At 37.5% G+C, this 16,817-nt stretch overlaps 1 protein-coding gene and 2 non-coding genes across 3 annotated transcripts; all 3 read right to left on the bottom strand.

The window, feature by feature from the left end:
* Window positions 1–2,430: 2,430 nt before the first annotated feature.
* On the bottom strand, window positions 2,431–16,026 carry LOC129283419 (large ribosomal subunit protein uL1-like). Its single transcript, XM_054919254.2, has 5 exons — window positions 15,954–16,026; window positions 10,332–10,484; window positions 7,610–7,758; window positions 5,062–5,234; window positions 2,431–2,910 (listed from the first exon to the last, which is right to left on the bottom strand). Exons 1-5 carry the CDS (start codon window positions 15,956–15,958, stop codon window positions 2,740–2,742), a joined length of 651 nt encoding a protein of 216 aa, XP_054775229.1. The 5' UTR covers window positions 15,959–16,026; the 3' UTR covers window positions 2,431–2,739.
* On the bottom strand, window positions 3,650–3,733 carry LOC129283432 (small nucleolar RNA SNORD45). Its single transcript, XR_008586699.2, has one exon. It is a non-coding gene; the product is annotated as a small nucleolar RNA SNORD45 (small nucleolar RNA).
* On the bottom strand, window positions 8,440–8,523 carry LOC129283433 (small nucleolar RNA SNORD45). Its single transcript, XR_008586700.1, has one exon. It is a non-coding gene; the product is annotated as a small nucleolar RNA SNORD45 (small nucleolar RNA).
* Window positions 16,027–16,817: the final 791 nt, after the last annotated feature.

Here is a 16,817-nt window from a genome sequence, read left to right as displayed (position 1 = left end):
CAAATGTATTGCTGTACACACACGTGGCCAAATTATTTCCAAACACCCCCTAAACGAGTTTTTCTCTGTGTGCAAAATAACCCCCTAAACAAGTTTTTTTGCGGACTTTATTTACACATTTTGGCCCCTTAACAAGTTGTTGCCAGTATATGACCCCGAGGAAGAAAACATACCCTTAACACGTTTGGCTAGGAAACTCTTGGAGCAAGTTAGCTTTTGTGAAAGCAGACAAATCAAAGAATAACATCAACAAAAGTTTGAGTAAAATAGGACTAGCAATAGAAGAGTTATGAGCATTTGAATGTCGAGATCACTAATGCTATGGAGATCCTCCCATTGGCAATGCGACCAAGATCTATGATGTCACAGATGAACAACTCTCCCCTTTTGGACACTGAAATATACCCCAAAACATCTCTTTTTGCTCATTCAAATCATATGACAAACGATTCATCAATGATATAATGTTGTGAAACCTCTGTACTTGTCCTCTCATAAAGAGAACACCTCACCTTGTGATAGACTCTATAAAAGTGAGAATATAAGTGAAATAAGTACTAAAGTAATGAGGGAGTTGTACGTGTGTGACATCACAGATCTTGGTCGCATTGCCGATGGGAGGATCTACATGGTATTAGTGATTTCAATATTCAAATGCTCATAACTTTCTTATTATTCATTCAATCTTCCTCAAACTTTCAACAATATGTTTCTTTGATATGGATTCAGCTGGTTTCAAGGGTTTCATTCTCCTTTAAAAAAAAGCTTTTGGCCATTGACCAGTCTTTCAAAACTACCCCTTATTTTTGAAAATTAGTGTTTGATACCCATAACGAGTGCACACGATTTTTTGGTCACGCGTGTGTACAGCAATATATTTGACTGCGGGGGGGATTGAGATACAGAGAGAGCCAGAAGAGAAAAACAGTACAAGCAGGTATACACTGGAAATATGCAGTAGATGAAGAAAAGCAAAGCACACAATCCACTTATCACATCAGACCCACAAAGCTTTTCTAAGCTCGAGTACCGTACTCATTCTGTTCGTCTTTTTCTCTCACATTCAATCAATATGTGTGTATTATCTCCACACTCCCCTTCAAATTTCCAACACACCACTTTTTCTTTCACTTCTTAGATTTTATTTCACATTACCAAAATGTATTTTCATCCCACTTTCATTCCTCCCTCTAAATTACGGGTGATATCCACTCAAGCTCAATGTTCATTTGAATACAGAAAAAGAAGCACGATACTGATAAAATGGCATATAAAACAGGCAAGCCATATCATTTTTAAGTGTTGATTCATTAAAACACCAATATACATATGCAGAATTTGGGGGATAAGCGAGTAGTGGTATATATGTGATTCTCACTATTCCTTGTGTTAATACTTGTGAAATTTTAGGTTTTCTTTTCTCCCTCTAAAACCATTGAATAAGTTAAATGATAATGCAATTTCAATTGACATCAGAGAAAAAATAAAGCATTTGAAATTTTAAATTAAAGTATGAAATGATAGTGAGGCATCATCGCTCACCTTGGTTGTGCACATCACTATCATTTTCTTTCTCCGTTTTTAGTAAGGAAACTTAACTAATTTTGCTTTTCAACCAAATTCAAAAAATTATGTGTTTTACTCACGTTCCTATCTTCAAATTGATCGAGTCTCATACCTGTCTCACTCTCGTGCAACTTTAACTTTTCTTCTCAGCAACATCTCTCAATTTGCGCTACACACCAATAAATTCATGCTATCCACTAAACAGTCAGCAGCCTCGATTGCCGGCATTCATTGATATTTTCTGATCTTGCGCTGTAGTTTGTGCAATATAGATTTGCAGACCTTTTTTTTGTGGTAAATGCTACATGAATGTCATTAATTCACATTGGCATATTGATATGGGGCAGAATTACAAAAAGAATCATGTTGGGTAATGGACAAATTGATTTTTAAGACGATCAAACTCCAAGATAACATAGCCGCAGAATATTCTTTGATCAATGCTCATTGAGCATGCTGTCGCCTCGCTGCAAAGTACAATATCGCATGTGCTCTTGAAATTTCACATCACTCACTTCTCATGCAGTCTCCTAAGATATCATGGCTCTTCCTTTCCACGCTTTTTAAACATCTACTCTTTATTATCTATAATGGAATCGTACGCTTGATTGCCGTCAACACTGTAGAGCCTTGTCAAAATAACAACCCATTAAGTTGACAAGTCAATTCTTTGTAAATTCACCCAAATTCATTGTTTCATACTATAATTTTGTCTTGTTTACTTTACCCCTACGGCCCTACCCCTCTTTCTGCTTAGTAGGAAGGGGTGCTCCCGAGTGTTTGTATTATTGTAACAAGGTTCCACAGTACAACGTTTAATTTCTGAAACTAACTACACAGACAAAATTACCCAAATCCACTAAGTGCACTTTTGACAGGTTTATTTACTGCATTAGATATTCATGATTGCAATCTGATGTGTCCGAATGCAACAATAGCTTTGGAAAAGTTCAACTGTTTCTGCTACATCCTTATTGTTTGGAAGAGTGGACACCAGGATAGATGTGCCACTCTTGGGAGTGGTAACGAGCTGCCGATCGATGCGGATGGGCAGATGCCAAGATTCACTATGGTTTCTTGATGGAAAGGGGGTTGCGTGAAACAATAGTAGAGATACTGAGATTTTCATGGTATTTCTGTTGTATAGTGTCTTGATGGGACTGGGGTGTGCGTCTAGTAGACACGCTGTGGCTTTCCCATGGTGCTCTTGATGTAAAGAGAGCGGACGTTCTGCCAGTTCTTCTTGAGGAGCGAGACAAGGAAGTTGATCGCAAGGTTGACGTTGGACACCAGATCCTCCTCTTCCATATCGACATGTCCGACGGCGACAGCCAAGCACAGAACCTAAGGATAAGAATAGAATAATAACGATAATATGATGTACAACATTCATATAGCAACAGGGGTGTGAGTGGTCACAAATAAAAAGATCTGAAAAAAGCCGAAACTTTTAGAAAAAGTCTGAAATAGAAAGAGCTCCAATACTTTTTGTACAGAGGAAAGCCTAAAATAAGCTGAAAATCAAAATGAAAAAAATCTGAAATCAGATAAAAATCTGAACTCTCACACCCCTGTATAGCACTAATGTTCCTAAGCGCTGGATACTATCATCCGATCAAGGAATTCCTTCCTACCAAGTGACCCATCTACTATGTACATGTAACACCAGCATGACGAGTGGCAAGTTTAGAGATATGCGAAAAGACACAGGTGCTGCTTTAGGATTTGAACCCCACACCCTGTGATTAAACGTTTTAGACTTATCCACTGGGCAAGAACATCTCTACAACGTAAAAGACACTCATTTACTTTGATCAAACAAATTGGTTCTTTCATCAACACTGTTAACTGAAAAGACAATTGTGGGGAAGATTTCACAGACTGCATCCACTATTTGTGTACAATCCTTTGTAAAAAATCAGCTCCCAAAATCAATTGTTAGGTTTTATGGTTACAGGGCCCAGGCCTCCTAGGTATCACAAGGTCCAATAAATATCTTTGTTGTACTAGCATTTCGCTAGGAATTACAATCATGAACCAATCAGCATCATTCTTTTCCTATTTGTGAAGGTCTTGACATGGTGTACCCTCAGTGTAATTCTAGAGCTAACATGTTTATTCGTCACCATTCAACATTCAGGTAATACATGCGAGAACATCATTGAGTACACCAATTCACAAGAGGCAATGAAAACTGTTCAAATTTCATATACAATCATTACAAACTTTTGAGCCTGCTACTATGGTATTAACCATTGGATGGCATAGCGACTATAATGGTAACCGGGTAGGAAATAATTCTTCAGGGGCTATAATTTTTCAGGGGCTACTTTTCTCTTCCACATTGGGGCGATTGCGGAGTTCTGGAGCCCATTTCTTTCATTTTAAGCACTACTTTTTAGAGGTAAAAATTGTGCAGTAAAAGCGTACATCATTCCTCTGCCACTGTCAGAATATTGATTTCCTAAATTATCTTGGGGCGATTCTAGAAAGAGGTCACCCCAAAGCATGCATTACGGGGGAATTATAAGGGTGATTTGGGCTGTCACGAGGGCAAAATCGCCTGTCACCCTCATATATATCCTACGCGGAATGGAAACCTCTATGCCACAGGGGCCCGGAACTAGAGGACTCTATGTCAAATCTCTTGGGACCAGAGAAATCTATTTGACTTTGGCAAAATTGATAACAGGTTCAATGCATTCTGGAGCCAATGCAGAAATATAAAGCACAAGTCCCAATGTGCATTTCATTGGCCGAAAATCAAGTTGCGTTTGATCGCAAATCTTTCTGCCACAGGCCAATGGGTCCGTCTTACAAATCTTACAAGGAGTTGCATTTGATTCGATCAACGACAACTATGGAAAGCTAGCTACGCCAACATCTACAATGCATGTTTGTCAAAAATGTTTTCTAAAAATGTACACTCGTACATTCACTCTTTTCTTGACAATACACGTGCTCCTCTTTGTTTACAAAGGACATTTTGCAAATTTTCTGTAGGCAAATTAATGACAATGATGGATTTCCATATAGTTGTCATTTACTAGTATTGGATCAACCACAACTCTTTGTAAAATGGGACCCTGTTCTGCAATGATTACCATTTGCATTACGGAATTATATATGATATATATGTAATATTCAATTTTATCATTGTCATGTGTAACAAAGGTTTATTCCTCCTGAACATGTGGAATGACCATAGTTTTAAAATTTTGTGGTTAAGTCAAGTTGATCCTTATTGTAAAATTCGTAAGATGTTAACATTTTTTATAATAAAAAAAAAAAATAAAAAAAATAGTGAGGGACATCATCGACACTCATATGAATTTCACTATGTTGTGCCTATAATCATTTCGTGAAAAATAAGCAAAATTTTAAAGTCACCATTTTACATCTATTAATGAAAATTTGTGTTATGCTTGTCAGATTTTTATTTTTGGGTGTAGAACTTGAACTTAAAATCTTCCTTGATTCTCCCCAAATCCTTACCTTCTTCATCTGGAACTTGATAGTTGCCTTGACCTCTTCGACCTTTGACACCATGGAGTCAGAGTGGGTCAGGAGGGTAGGGAACTTGCCAGCCTTGTTGAGACCAGGACCAAGGATACGGGGGATCTGTTTGATGAGCGAGTCAGAGGCCAGGAAGGCATCGTACCTCTTGGCTGTTTAAAAGAAACACAAGAATAATGATTCACAATGAAAAATGAATAGGAATAACCCAAAGGGACCCCAATCCTGCATGCCTGACGTCACTGTCACGGCCAACATAGCGTCATGAAGCACATACTTGACATTTGCTCTGGCAGCAACTGCTCCGTTATAAATTCCACACGCTAAACCTAATGACTGATGCACAGAATTACGAGTATTATAATTAAGCCTGAGTCGAATCGATTTTAAAATCGGTGTTCGATCGATGTCATCGAACGCCGATGCAGATTTTGCAAAATCGGTGCATCGAAAAAAAAAAAAAAATACGTCGGCCGGCCGATTCATTTGGTTCACACAATCAAACATCAAAATAAACAGTAATATCCGTCTCGACTACTACTTACTTAATTTATATTGCCCCCAAAATGAAACGGAGTGTGTAATTATGATGCCTATTCACCATTAATTTGAAGTTTATTTCAATCATAGTTCGAGTCTTACTCGTCTGCACGGCTCGTCTGCTCGTGCCGAGATAATTTATGCACGATGAATTTATGAATGGAAGTCGCCATTGTTCGTGCATGCGCAGTACTGTGCTTTAATCAAATCAGAAAATGGCCGGAAAATGGATGCGATCAACGTATAAAAGTAAATCTTGCTTTCATGAACAATATTAATATCATGACCATAGAACATGATTTAATCGTAATATTTAACAATAATTTGCATATGATAATCATTAATATGAATTTAGAGCTTGATGTGAAACGTTTGTATTTCGTTTCAATTTTCAATGGCGGACATCACATGACGATCGACTCGAGTGAGTGGAATCGCACTTGTCTAAAAAAATAATTACACGTCAGGATTGATTATCGAACATTGTCAACATGTAGAAACTCTTTTGATGATCGTAATATCACCATATAATAATATTTTACATGACACAACAGAGAAAAATTACATTTGATATTTTTTCCCATCAATTTGAAGCTTGTTTGTGCCCAACTTTGGGCTCTGATTTCATGAATGGAAAATATGTCAGACGTCATCGAACGCGCATGCGCATTGTGCTTCTTTTCTCGGAGCGCGGAGACGTCCAGAGATGGAATAAAAAATAAAAATAATGCCAGTATAATACTATTAATTCTTCCATATGAACATAACATACTTTGCTGACATCGTCAATATTTTTAGTATGGCCATAAAATCTTATTAAATCGTAATTATTTTACATCCAATAATAATTTATATGAAGTTAGAGCTCGATCCGAGACATTCGTATTTATTTCGATCACAAGCTCTTGTGTCTAAAATAAATGGATTACCGTATCATTATCAGGATTAAGTCTCGAACATCGTCAGAACTCATATTTTCCAATCTTTCCTCACAATCGTTATATATCAGCATTGAATACCAATTCAAATGACCATCCAGAGAAAATTACGTATTTATTTCCATCAATTTATTTGGAGCTAATTTTGGATCCAACTACCCCGCCAACTACACAATCTCAGGCAAGTTACAGCGCTCTCCCCGCTGTTTGCACTTGTTAGATGGCGCTGGCAAGCATGCCTGTCGTTTCGGGAGAGTGCCAGTGAACGGGGCTGCGGACGGGGCTGGTTTGTGCGAGGCTGGACTGCGAATGCTAGTTGACCGAAAATCATTCGGATCGACTCTGCGTGATTCATGTCTTTAATATTGTTTCATTTTAAACTTATATGTTATCATCTGCAAATATCATTGTTGAAGATATTTTGGGAAGAATTCTGCATTGCCCCCGGCCTTTTTTGTGTTTTGTGATCATGGAAAATACAAACGAACTTTGCTCTGTCATCTGCTTTTGCAACGCTCACCCGGCGCGGCCAGCGCAGACCGTCAGTGCATGTAGTGCATGCATAGCGCATGCATCGACGGCCGGCCAGAGCAAAAAAAATGACTCGATTTTCCCCGCCTTCAAATTTCGATGCATCGATGTTCGATCGAATTAAAGCTGTCGAACACCGGTTTTCAAAATAATCGATATGACTCAGGCTTAATTATAATAAATGCTACATTTGAAAATGAACAGGAATAACCCAAATGAACTCTAGGACTATGCTTGAGGATTGTCCAATGACTACCTAGCTTCATGAAGTGCCTCATTCTCGAATGGAAGGTATATGAACAAGTTCAGTAGTTTGGCAATGAAAAATCAATGAATAACAGTACTATAAACCTCCAAGGAACTCCCAGAACTATCATGCCTACCTAGCTTCATGAAGCGCCTCGCTCTCGAATGGTTGGTAAATGTACATTTTCAGAAATTTGGTAATGAAAAATCAATGGAGGGCTGTAAACTCCAAGAAACCCTGATAAATGTCTTTAGGATTGTCCCATGCCTACCTAGCTTCTTGACGAGCTTCTTATTCTTGTTGAGCTTCTTGAGAGCGTCCATGTCCATGCATGGAATGCCATTGGCCTTGGCTTCGTCAAGATGCTGCTGATCTCCCAGGATGCAGATTGAGAACTTGGGACGAGGGATGTGCCTCAGTCTGGAGAAGGTAAAGAGATTCAGAGGATCAATCAATCAAGGTTAATTCATTGAGAGGATCACCTATCGGTGACTCTTCCAACTTCTCTCAAGACCAAAGAAATCTCTTTGACCAAGTCGAAACTTGATTTGGAAGATGTTAACACGTTTTGGATATTCTGGTCTGAAACATTGGCTCGATTTAGGCGATTAATCGACTTACAAAAGAGTCAACTTATATTTCCTACATTTCTTCAGGCTTTGCATCACTCCCAAGGCGATGACCACGGGTGCTCTGTTGACTGAACTTGATGCCTCTATCTTTGGCCTTGAAAGATTTGAATTTTTCCATTCAGATTCAAGTTTTGCCCATTTGTAATTACCGTACCCGAATTAAAAAAGTAGCCTTATCAAAAAATACGTAAACCGAAGGCCTCTTATCCAATGCCTTAAATTTTTTCATGTGACCTATTTCTTCATTTTGCAAGTCTAGGCATTGCATCATAATTTAACCTTCAAAATAATCCCGAAATCATTGAGTGTTAAGTTTAGCCTACCCTTTAAATAAAAATGTGGGAGTACAAAAGTGGATTGCCCAATTTCAAGAAATATGTTGATTGCCGAATTTCAATTCAAGCACCTTGAGCAAGGATCTTTTATTTAGTAAAAATATCACAAATTGGAATGGGGAAAAAGTCATAGTGTACCCTCAGTGTAATTCTAGAGCTAACATGTTTATTCGTCACCATTTGACATTCAGGTAATACATGCGAGAACATCATTGAGTACACTTGCACAGACCAAAAATCAATCTAAAATTTTCCCTCTAAAACTCAAATTCTTCACCTAACTTTTTATGCTACTCGGTAACTTGAAGCAGTACTTCCACAGGAAGAAGTATATAATCTTTTTACTTATTTATAGATTTATCTTTTCATTCATTCATTACAGAATCCTTTTCATTTAGTTATATATAGTTATTCATTTCTAGTTTTTTTGGGGTCCGAAAAGACTATGATGATTATGTAATCCGCAAATTTGTCATTACGTTTTACACCCACTCAGTAGTCTTAACCATGACAAAAACCCATACATCAGCGACCACCTTCAGGGGCAACCTCCATACAAGTATCTGTCTTTTTTTAGACAACCATATACATCTACGTATTCAAGTATAGGTCGAACTTGAAATGCATTTTTTTTAGCCTCTGCTCTTAAAGGGATCGTTTAACTTTGTGAGCAGCTGATTTAAAAAATTCTCAAACTGAGTTGAAACGTGCGTATGAGTGCCTGTATTTGTCCTCAAAAACCCTGAAACAGACCACAATATAGGATGAAAAACTCTAATTTAGATACAAGTAGCAATTTATTAGCCTGATTTTGAGAACCGTCTAGTAGACGGGTGCAGCTTATGACCAGTTTTCTCCAATTCAAAAAGTCCGTTGGCTATTTTGACTGCCTTCTGTTGTGTGTATCTCCTATACACACACTATTAGCTGCACTGTACATTCAGCGTATACCTTGTACACACTGTATGTAGGTCATGCTGTGTTCATCTAGAATTAATGTGTTGTGGTGCACAGATTCCCTGTATACACATAGTCATTGAAACCAACTCCCAATTATTTCAAACTTTGGTTTACATCTCCAAGGTTTTAAAATTGATCCTGTAAATATAATACTTTGAAACTTTTGGGATGGTATTTTTACACTATAAGCATAATGTTTAGCCCATTTTCAGGAACCAAAAGGAGAATTTTTTAAATCAGAACAAAGCGAAATGATCACTTTAAGCGCCTAACAAAGTGAATATTCTTTGCATCATAAATCATCATCCATCTTCATCATCAACACCCTTTCAATCAGTATTTTCAACGTTTCTATTTCTACCTTACAATATATGTTCGGCAATATCAGCCTCCCCAGTTGTATTTAAGACCCTGGGTGGAGGTCCGTTGGCTGAGATATGGCAACAGTGAGCATTTATCATCCAGTGTCATTGGAAAATTTGGAGGGTACACAATTGGGTGCACTGTAAAAACTTGGGTGTCAACACACCATTTGGTTGCCCTACAGGACCACATCCTAAGGCATTCAAATCACACCATGGACATTGCACGTTAACACCGAAGAGTGAAAGGAAACCGCCAAAGGTGTTATTTTTTCTCACTATGGGAATTAATGAAAATGTGGCCCCCACTGTGTGTAAACTAGTTTGCACAACAAGTGGCAACTTTTGACCGCGTGGTCTCTAAATTTGGACTTGACTGGTATTTCAGAGTGGTCTATAAACATCACCTGGTTAAAAAGCCATCCATTTCTTTTTAATCATTTAAATTCAAAGACATGAACTGCAAATTGGGGGAATGGAAGAATGGACAGGTACAGAACTTTATTCATCCACAAGATTCATTGTAAGGAAAGAAAAAAAAATTAATAAAAGTTGAACTGAGATGAAAGATGGGAGTTCAATCCGTCAGGGAATGACTATATGACAACTGGACTCTACAAACCACAGTGCCCTCAGACCAACTACCTAGCGAGACCAAGCTAGGTTTAAAAAGGTAAACAGCCGCAGCATGGGCTGGGTCCTACTTGACAGTTCCGGAGAAACGCTTGTCCTTCTGGGGGTCGTAGTTCTTGAGGTTGACTTGGAGTTCGACCGTCTCCAGGAATTTCCTCTTCTTCTCTTTGGAGCCCTTCTGGAGTTCCTGGACAGCCTCGTACAACGTGTCTCTTGATACCTTACTGCAAGGGAGAGAAAAAAAAAGAGAAAATGTAGGAGATATTTTAATAGCACCGTTTTTAATCACAATGACAAGGTTCATACACTACTGACATGCCCTGACCTTCAAAGAATTGAACTACGAGAGACCAGGAAAATCTAACTGAATTCAATAATGCTCTGGGGATTACAAATATCATTTGCCATTATAAACCACTGCTTGTTTTAAGCACATTCCATGTCATCAAAATCAAATCCATGGGTTTGCTTTTTGATAATTCTTGTTAAAGGTCAAGTCCACCCCAGAAAAATGTTGATTTGAATAAATAGAGAAAAAAAAATCAAATTAATATAAAACTGAAAATTTCATCAAAATCGGACATAAAATAAGAGAGTTATGACATTTTAAACTTTCGCTTATTTTTCACAAAACAGTGATATACACAACTCAGTGACATGAAAATGAGACAGGCGATGATGGCCATCACTCATTGTTTTTTATTATATGGTTGATGAAATTTTCAGTGTTATGCTTGTGGGATTTTTTTTTTTTAATTCAAATCAACATTTTTTAGGGGTGTACTTGTCCTTTAAAGAATGTTTAATATTAATTATTCAATTGCTACTGATTCATTTTCATTTATTGATATCAATTGTTACATGATTATTGAATTAATTGTTCACTTAATGTTTATTATTTCAATATTTGTAACTGTTTAACTTAACTGTAAGATTCAACTTACAATTGTCCATCAAATTGAATAGCTCAGGAAGGATGAAGTTTATCAAATATGAACAGAACCGAAATCCTTTCCATAATTTTCAATTTCTTGATCAATAATAAATAACTCACAAATGCATTGCCGCTGGATAGCTAACATTATAATACTCTCAAGAAAATTTTGAGGCGCGATAGCTCAGTCGGTAGAGCGGGGTTTCGGATTCGGTGACCCGGGTTCGATTCCCAAGTGGTGCGCTAGTGCCCTTTGGTAAGGCATTACCAGGTCCCTCGAAGAGGACCTTAAGCCGTTGGTCCCCTAATTGCTTGCTCACAGGCATTCGTGCTTTCTTAGCAGTCAGGTAAAAAAACCTCGGTATAACAAATTATTCATTTCACAAATTCGCATCGCGCCAGCAGTCATAGTCAATCACATCACCGTAGCACACATCACATGCACAGTCAATCACCGCGACACACACCAAAGTACATGCACTATCACTCACCAAAACCCCCGCTGAAATACAAATTACTTCATTGAAATTGATTCATCTGCACCATATTTCCAAAGCATGCGACTGATTAGTTCAGATTCAGGAAGCATGGTCCTCCAAGATAAATCTGTAATTTTTTTCCCAGGGGCCAGAGTTTGCAAACTTTATTTTCTTGCTAATTATGATCATATCTTCAAAATTACCCATAAAAAAACAAATCAGAATTTTTTCTTTATCGCAGTTATGGCAATCGGACTTTGCAATTGTTTGTAGGAAGTTGCAAGATGGATCCCAGACGTAGCCAGGCGGCTTCTAGAGAGTAAAAATCATTTACTAACGTAAGGTTACTCTCATACGAAGCCAGGCCTTCTATCTCATAGTCATAGACCCACACATTGGAAGCCAAAACCTGAAACTTTCACCCCCGAGATTTCTTATTGTACTTCCCCAACGTTACGCGACGCTCGCGTCCGTAACGTTGGGGAAGTACATTAAGAAACAAGATGGCGGCGTAAACATCAGGCAAGTCTCTTCCGACTTTTCACAATATTTTTTCATATTTTTGATGAATTCTTGTTTTAAAAATAACAACGAGAGCGTAGAAATGAAGTTTTATCCCATGTAGGCCTACATGATTTAGAGCTAGGCCTAGATGATAGATCTTTTAGAAGGAAAGTAGAAATCTCGGGGGTGAAAGTTTCAGGTTTTGGCTTCCAATGTGTGGGTCTAGTATTAGGGTGTCTGAAGCCACACTGAAAAGTGTCAGCTTAAAACAGGCTGATTTAGGGGAAAATATGGCACACTTTTTTCGGGAAATTCAGGCTGCTAAAAAAATGTGATCTGAATTGATTATTAACTTTTGTTTGGCATGTATGGAAAGAGAAAATTCAGGGGCTTCTTTTGACAGTAAGGACAAGTTTATAGGATTATTTGAAATAAGGATTTAGAAATAAATTGCAAACCCTTATTTGTATGTGTGTTGAGATTGTTATTTCCCCATGCGTTTTCTATGGGAAAATGACATTTCCGTTTTGCACAAATTTTTTCACTTTGACGCAATTTTTCATTGTGAACTCAGAAATCCAAATCTTTATAAAAATCATACCATCGGAAAGAGCATAAAAATTCCTATTAGACACTTTCTGGACAAGTTTTTGGCATTAATAATAAATTTATAACAGCTCTCGGAAGCTAAAAATTAGGATTTGTGTGTGTCCATTTCTTAACTACAGTCTATGGCAGGGAAATGCTGAAAATTGACCTAGGCCCTAATTTCAATCTTCTTTTTTGCAGCCAATAATAGGATTTTTTCAAAAAATATTAGGCCTACATTTCTGTCAGTCTGAAGGTTTTTTCTCTTCAAATTCACAAAGAAAATGTGATATTTCCTTGAAATAAGGCCAAGTAAAAAAAGAAAGTAGTTGATCGTCCTCGCGCGCATCTATTTTGGCCGCCGCATGAAAATTTTTACTATTTACTATTTTCAAAAATTGGCTTTAAAAAAAAAAAAAAAAAAAAAAAAAAAAAAAAAAAAAAATAGTGATGTTTCTCCTCCGTGCCTGCTTTCCTTTTTGATTGCAGCATCAATTTCTTGATATTTACTATTTTTATGGCTGCTGAATAGCGAAAAAATTTACAAGATTGGCGAGTGATTTGCTCTCATGTGCTCTGGGATCTCTCTCGCAACTTCAAAAACAATTGCTAAGTCCGATATCGCCGTAACTGCAAGAAGGAAAAAAATTCTGATTTGGTTTTTTATTGGAATTTTGAAGATACCGTCATTAATTAGCGAGAAAATAAAGTTTGCAAACTCGGAAAAGATCACGGATTTCTTCATTTTTAGTGCATTTTCGGGGACCCCGCTTCCTGAATCTGAACTAATCCGTCGCGTGCTTTGGAAATATGGCGCAGATAAATCATTTTTAATGATGTAATTTGTATTTTAGCGGGGTATTTTGGTGAGTGATAGCGCCTGTACTTCGATGTGTGTTACGGTGAATGAGCTGTGCTTGTGACTGTCGACTCTGTTGGGTGAATGCAATGTGTGCTGGGATGATGTGATTGACTGCTGGCGCGACATGTGAAATGAATTGAATTTTCTGGCAAGTTTTCTTACGTCAGCAGGCAATGCATTGAATTGAATATTCAAAAAATAATTTCAAGTGGGTTATTCATTATCAATATTGAAAATCATTAATGGGATTCCAGTAAGTGCCAATTCTGTTCAAATTTGATAAACTTCATTCTTCCTCGAGCTATTCAATTTGATGGACAATTGTAAAAATTAGTAAATAGATCTAACACTAACAGTTACAAATATTGAAATAATAAACATTATGTGAACAATTAATTCAATAATCATTTAGCATTTGATATCAATTAAAAAAATGAATAAAAATTGAACAGTATTAAACATTATGTAAACGAATATACAAGCAGCTGGAAACTGCGATGCGAAACCATGCCCAGAGCTAAACTTCCTAAAGTAAAAAAAGATATTGGCTCTGGAAAACTGAACATGGCTCCATGGTAATAAAAATGACCCCCCCCAATAATTTTTTACCCTTATATATATTAATACTTAAATCATTCACTTTACATGAACATTTTGTTTTACAACAAGTACTGGTATACATCAGTAATACTTCAATAGATTTTTATCGCATAATACATTTTCCATATAGATTTCCAATCAATTGTATACATGTATATATATTACGCATATATATATATATTTCTACTCATTTATTATTAATATTGAGCATGCATCGATCACATAATTCGAGCTTGACATGGCCTGACAATCATTTGAATAAAAAATAGCAAAAAAAATAGTAAATAGTAAGGACCTCCCTCATCACTGATGTCAAAAAATGGGCCGAGAAAATGCCTCCTTGTTTTTAAAAAAAATAGCAAGATAGCAAATAGTAAGGCCCTCCCTCATCACTGCTCTCGGAAAACCCGGACGATCAACTACTATCTTTTTTTACTTGGCCTAAGAAAAATAATTTTTTTCTCCAGACACCCTACTAGTAGTAGGCTAGTATGACTATGAGATTAGAAGGCCTGGCTTCGTATGAGAGTAACCTTACGTTAGTAAATGATTTTTACTCTCTAGAAGAAGCCGCCTGGCTACCCAGACGGCCAGACAGTAGAGGCGCACGGCCAATATGGGAGACTCTCTCCAATAGGGGAGACAATCTCCCACATTGGAGACTTGCTTTGCAAAAGGACAAAAGAAACAACACCAACTAAAGCATGATTTTTTCCACCCAAAATTTTGTCTCACTGAGGTCAGAAGCCCATTTGTTTTGTGTGTGATTGACAACAAAAATCCTTATCAAAACAAAAGTAGACGGTGAATATTTAAAGTAGACGGTGAAAAGGGGTATTTTTTCATGAGGAATCTGCTTAGTCCTATCACATTTTTATTTGCCGCCAAGGTAATCCTTTTGCAGCAAATGTAAACAAAGGAAATTGGACTCCAAAACTGGAGACTGTCTCTGAAATTGGATACCCAAATTCATTACAAAAGTCTCTGATGTTGGAGATAATCTCCCACATTGGAGACAGTCTCCAATATTGGCCGTGCGCCTCTACTGCCAGAGCACAATTCATGAGAGCAAATCTGAAATCACAATCACTTGCCAATCTGATTCTTGGGTATTTTTGTTGCTTTTCAGCAGCAAAGTAGGACCTAGATCTAGACTCTAGAATAGGCCTACGACTACGTTAGATTTAAAAAAATAAAAATTGAGGGGGCAATCAAAAAGGGAAGCGGGCACGGACGACAAACATAACTTTCGATAAAAAATATAGGGCCTACTTTTTATAGGTCCTAGCCAATTTTTGAAAATAGATTTTAGTCAGCTGCCAAAAAAATGCCAGCGAGGACAATCAACTAATTTCTGCTTTTACTTGGCCTAAACCGCAACCAAGATAATGCCAACAATTTCTGGTGGGGAAGTCGGCCGGTGCGAAACTGCATGAGCGCCCACCCGCTATGCCTGTATATATATCATTAGGCCTATATGGCCTATGCAAGTGTTACATGATGTACAGCTCACGTATCACACGAGATTATATGTACATGTAGGCCCCAAATAGCAATGATATAGGTCTATATTTTCTGTCATATTGCTACTATGCGCGACGAATACCTCCTTTAAATAAACGATCATGTTATCTTGAAATTCTTATACATTCAAAATCTTGATATTACATTTAATTGTACATGATTACGATGGATTTATATTGATATTTGTCACGAGAAAATATACCTCATCTTGCCACGGATGCGTTCAACAGTAAAAAGACTGATAATCGTTGAGTATTAAAATATTTGTACTCAGCTTACATCGAATAAAGACAGATGAAGAATTAAAATGATAATAATAAAAATTTTGAAAATTTTGAAAATTTCAATCTCTTTAATCCTTCAAAAATTTGTTTTATGGTATTTTTTAAAAATAGAATAAGACTAATTAATGATCGAGGATCCATAAGACAGCCACAGAACCATAGAGGTGGATAAAATAAACTAGAGTGCTGACTCATAATAGCGCGCACGTAAACCGGCCGCGAATATTTTTTCCGTACATGGAAACGCTATGGGACATGAATTATTCATAAATTGAGCTAAAAATCTGAAGTGCGCAGGCGCATGGACTTCGCGATAGTTCTATAGCTTCATCAATTTGTACATGAACGAATGGACGAGCACACTCTTTTTGTATACATAAATGACTCCATCCCCCTCTCCCTGCTTCCTCAAGTTTCGATTTCTCTCTTCCCCTCTCTCTTGCAATCTCTCTCTCGCAATGAATGTCCTCGCCACCCCTCCATCTAAATTTATGTTTCGTTCTCTTTCTCTTTGTGCTCCCCCCACTTTCATGCAACCTCTCTCTCTCACTATGTTTCTTTCTGAAACATGACTGAATGGCCTTACTCGCATAATGGTCCTCGCCACCCCCTCCTCTCTATATAGTAGTTTCACTCTCTCTCTCTCTCTTGCACTCATATGTTTCTCTCAACCTCCCTCTTGCAATCTCTCCCCTTCTATCCCATCTCGCCTTTTCCCCCTTGATCCATCCTCGCTCCCGCGCTCAAATTTGTGGATCTACTCTTGACTAATTAAAGGGATG

Source organism: Lytechinus pictus, chromosome 19 (assembly GCF_037042905.1).
Source record: "Lytechinus pictus isolate F3 Inbred chromosome 19, Lp3.0, whole genome shotgun sequence".
NCBI lineage: Eukaryota > Metazoa > Echinodermata > Echinoidea > Temnopleuroida > Toxopneustidae > Lytechinus > Lytechinus pictus.
The sequence above is the reverse complement of the archived record's forward strand: the minus strand, read 5'-3'. Positions and strand labels throughout refer to the sequence as shown.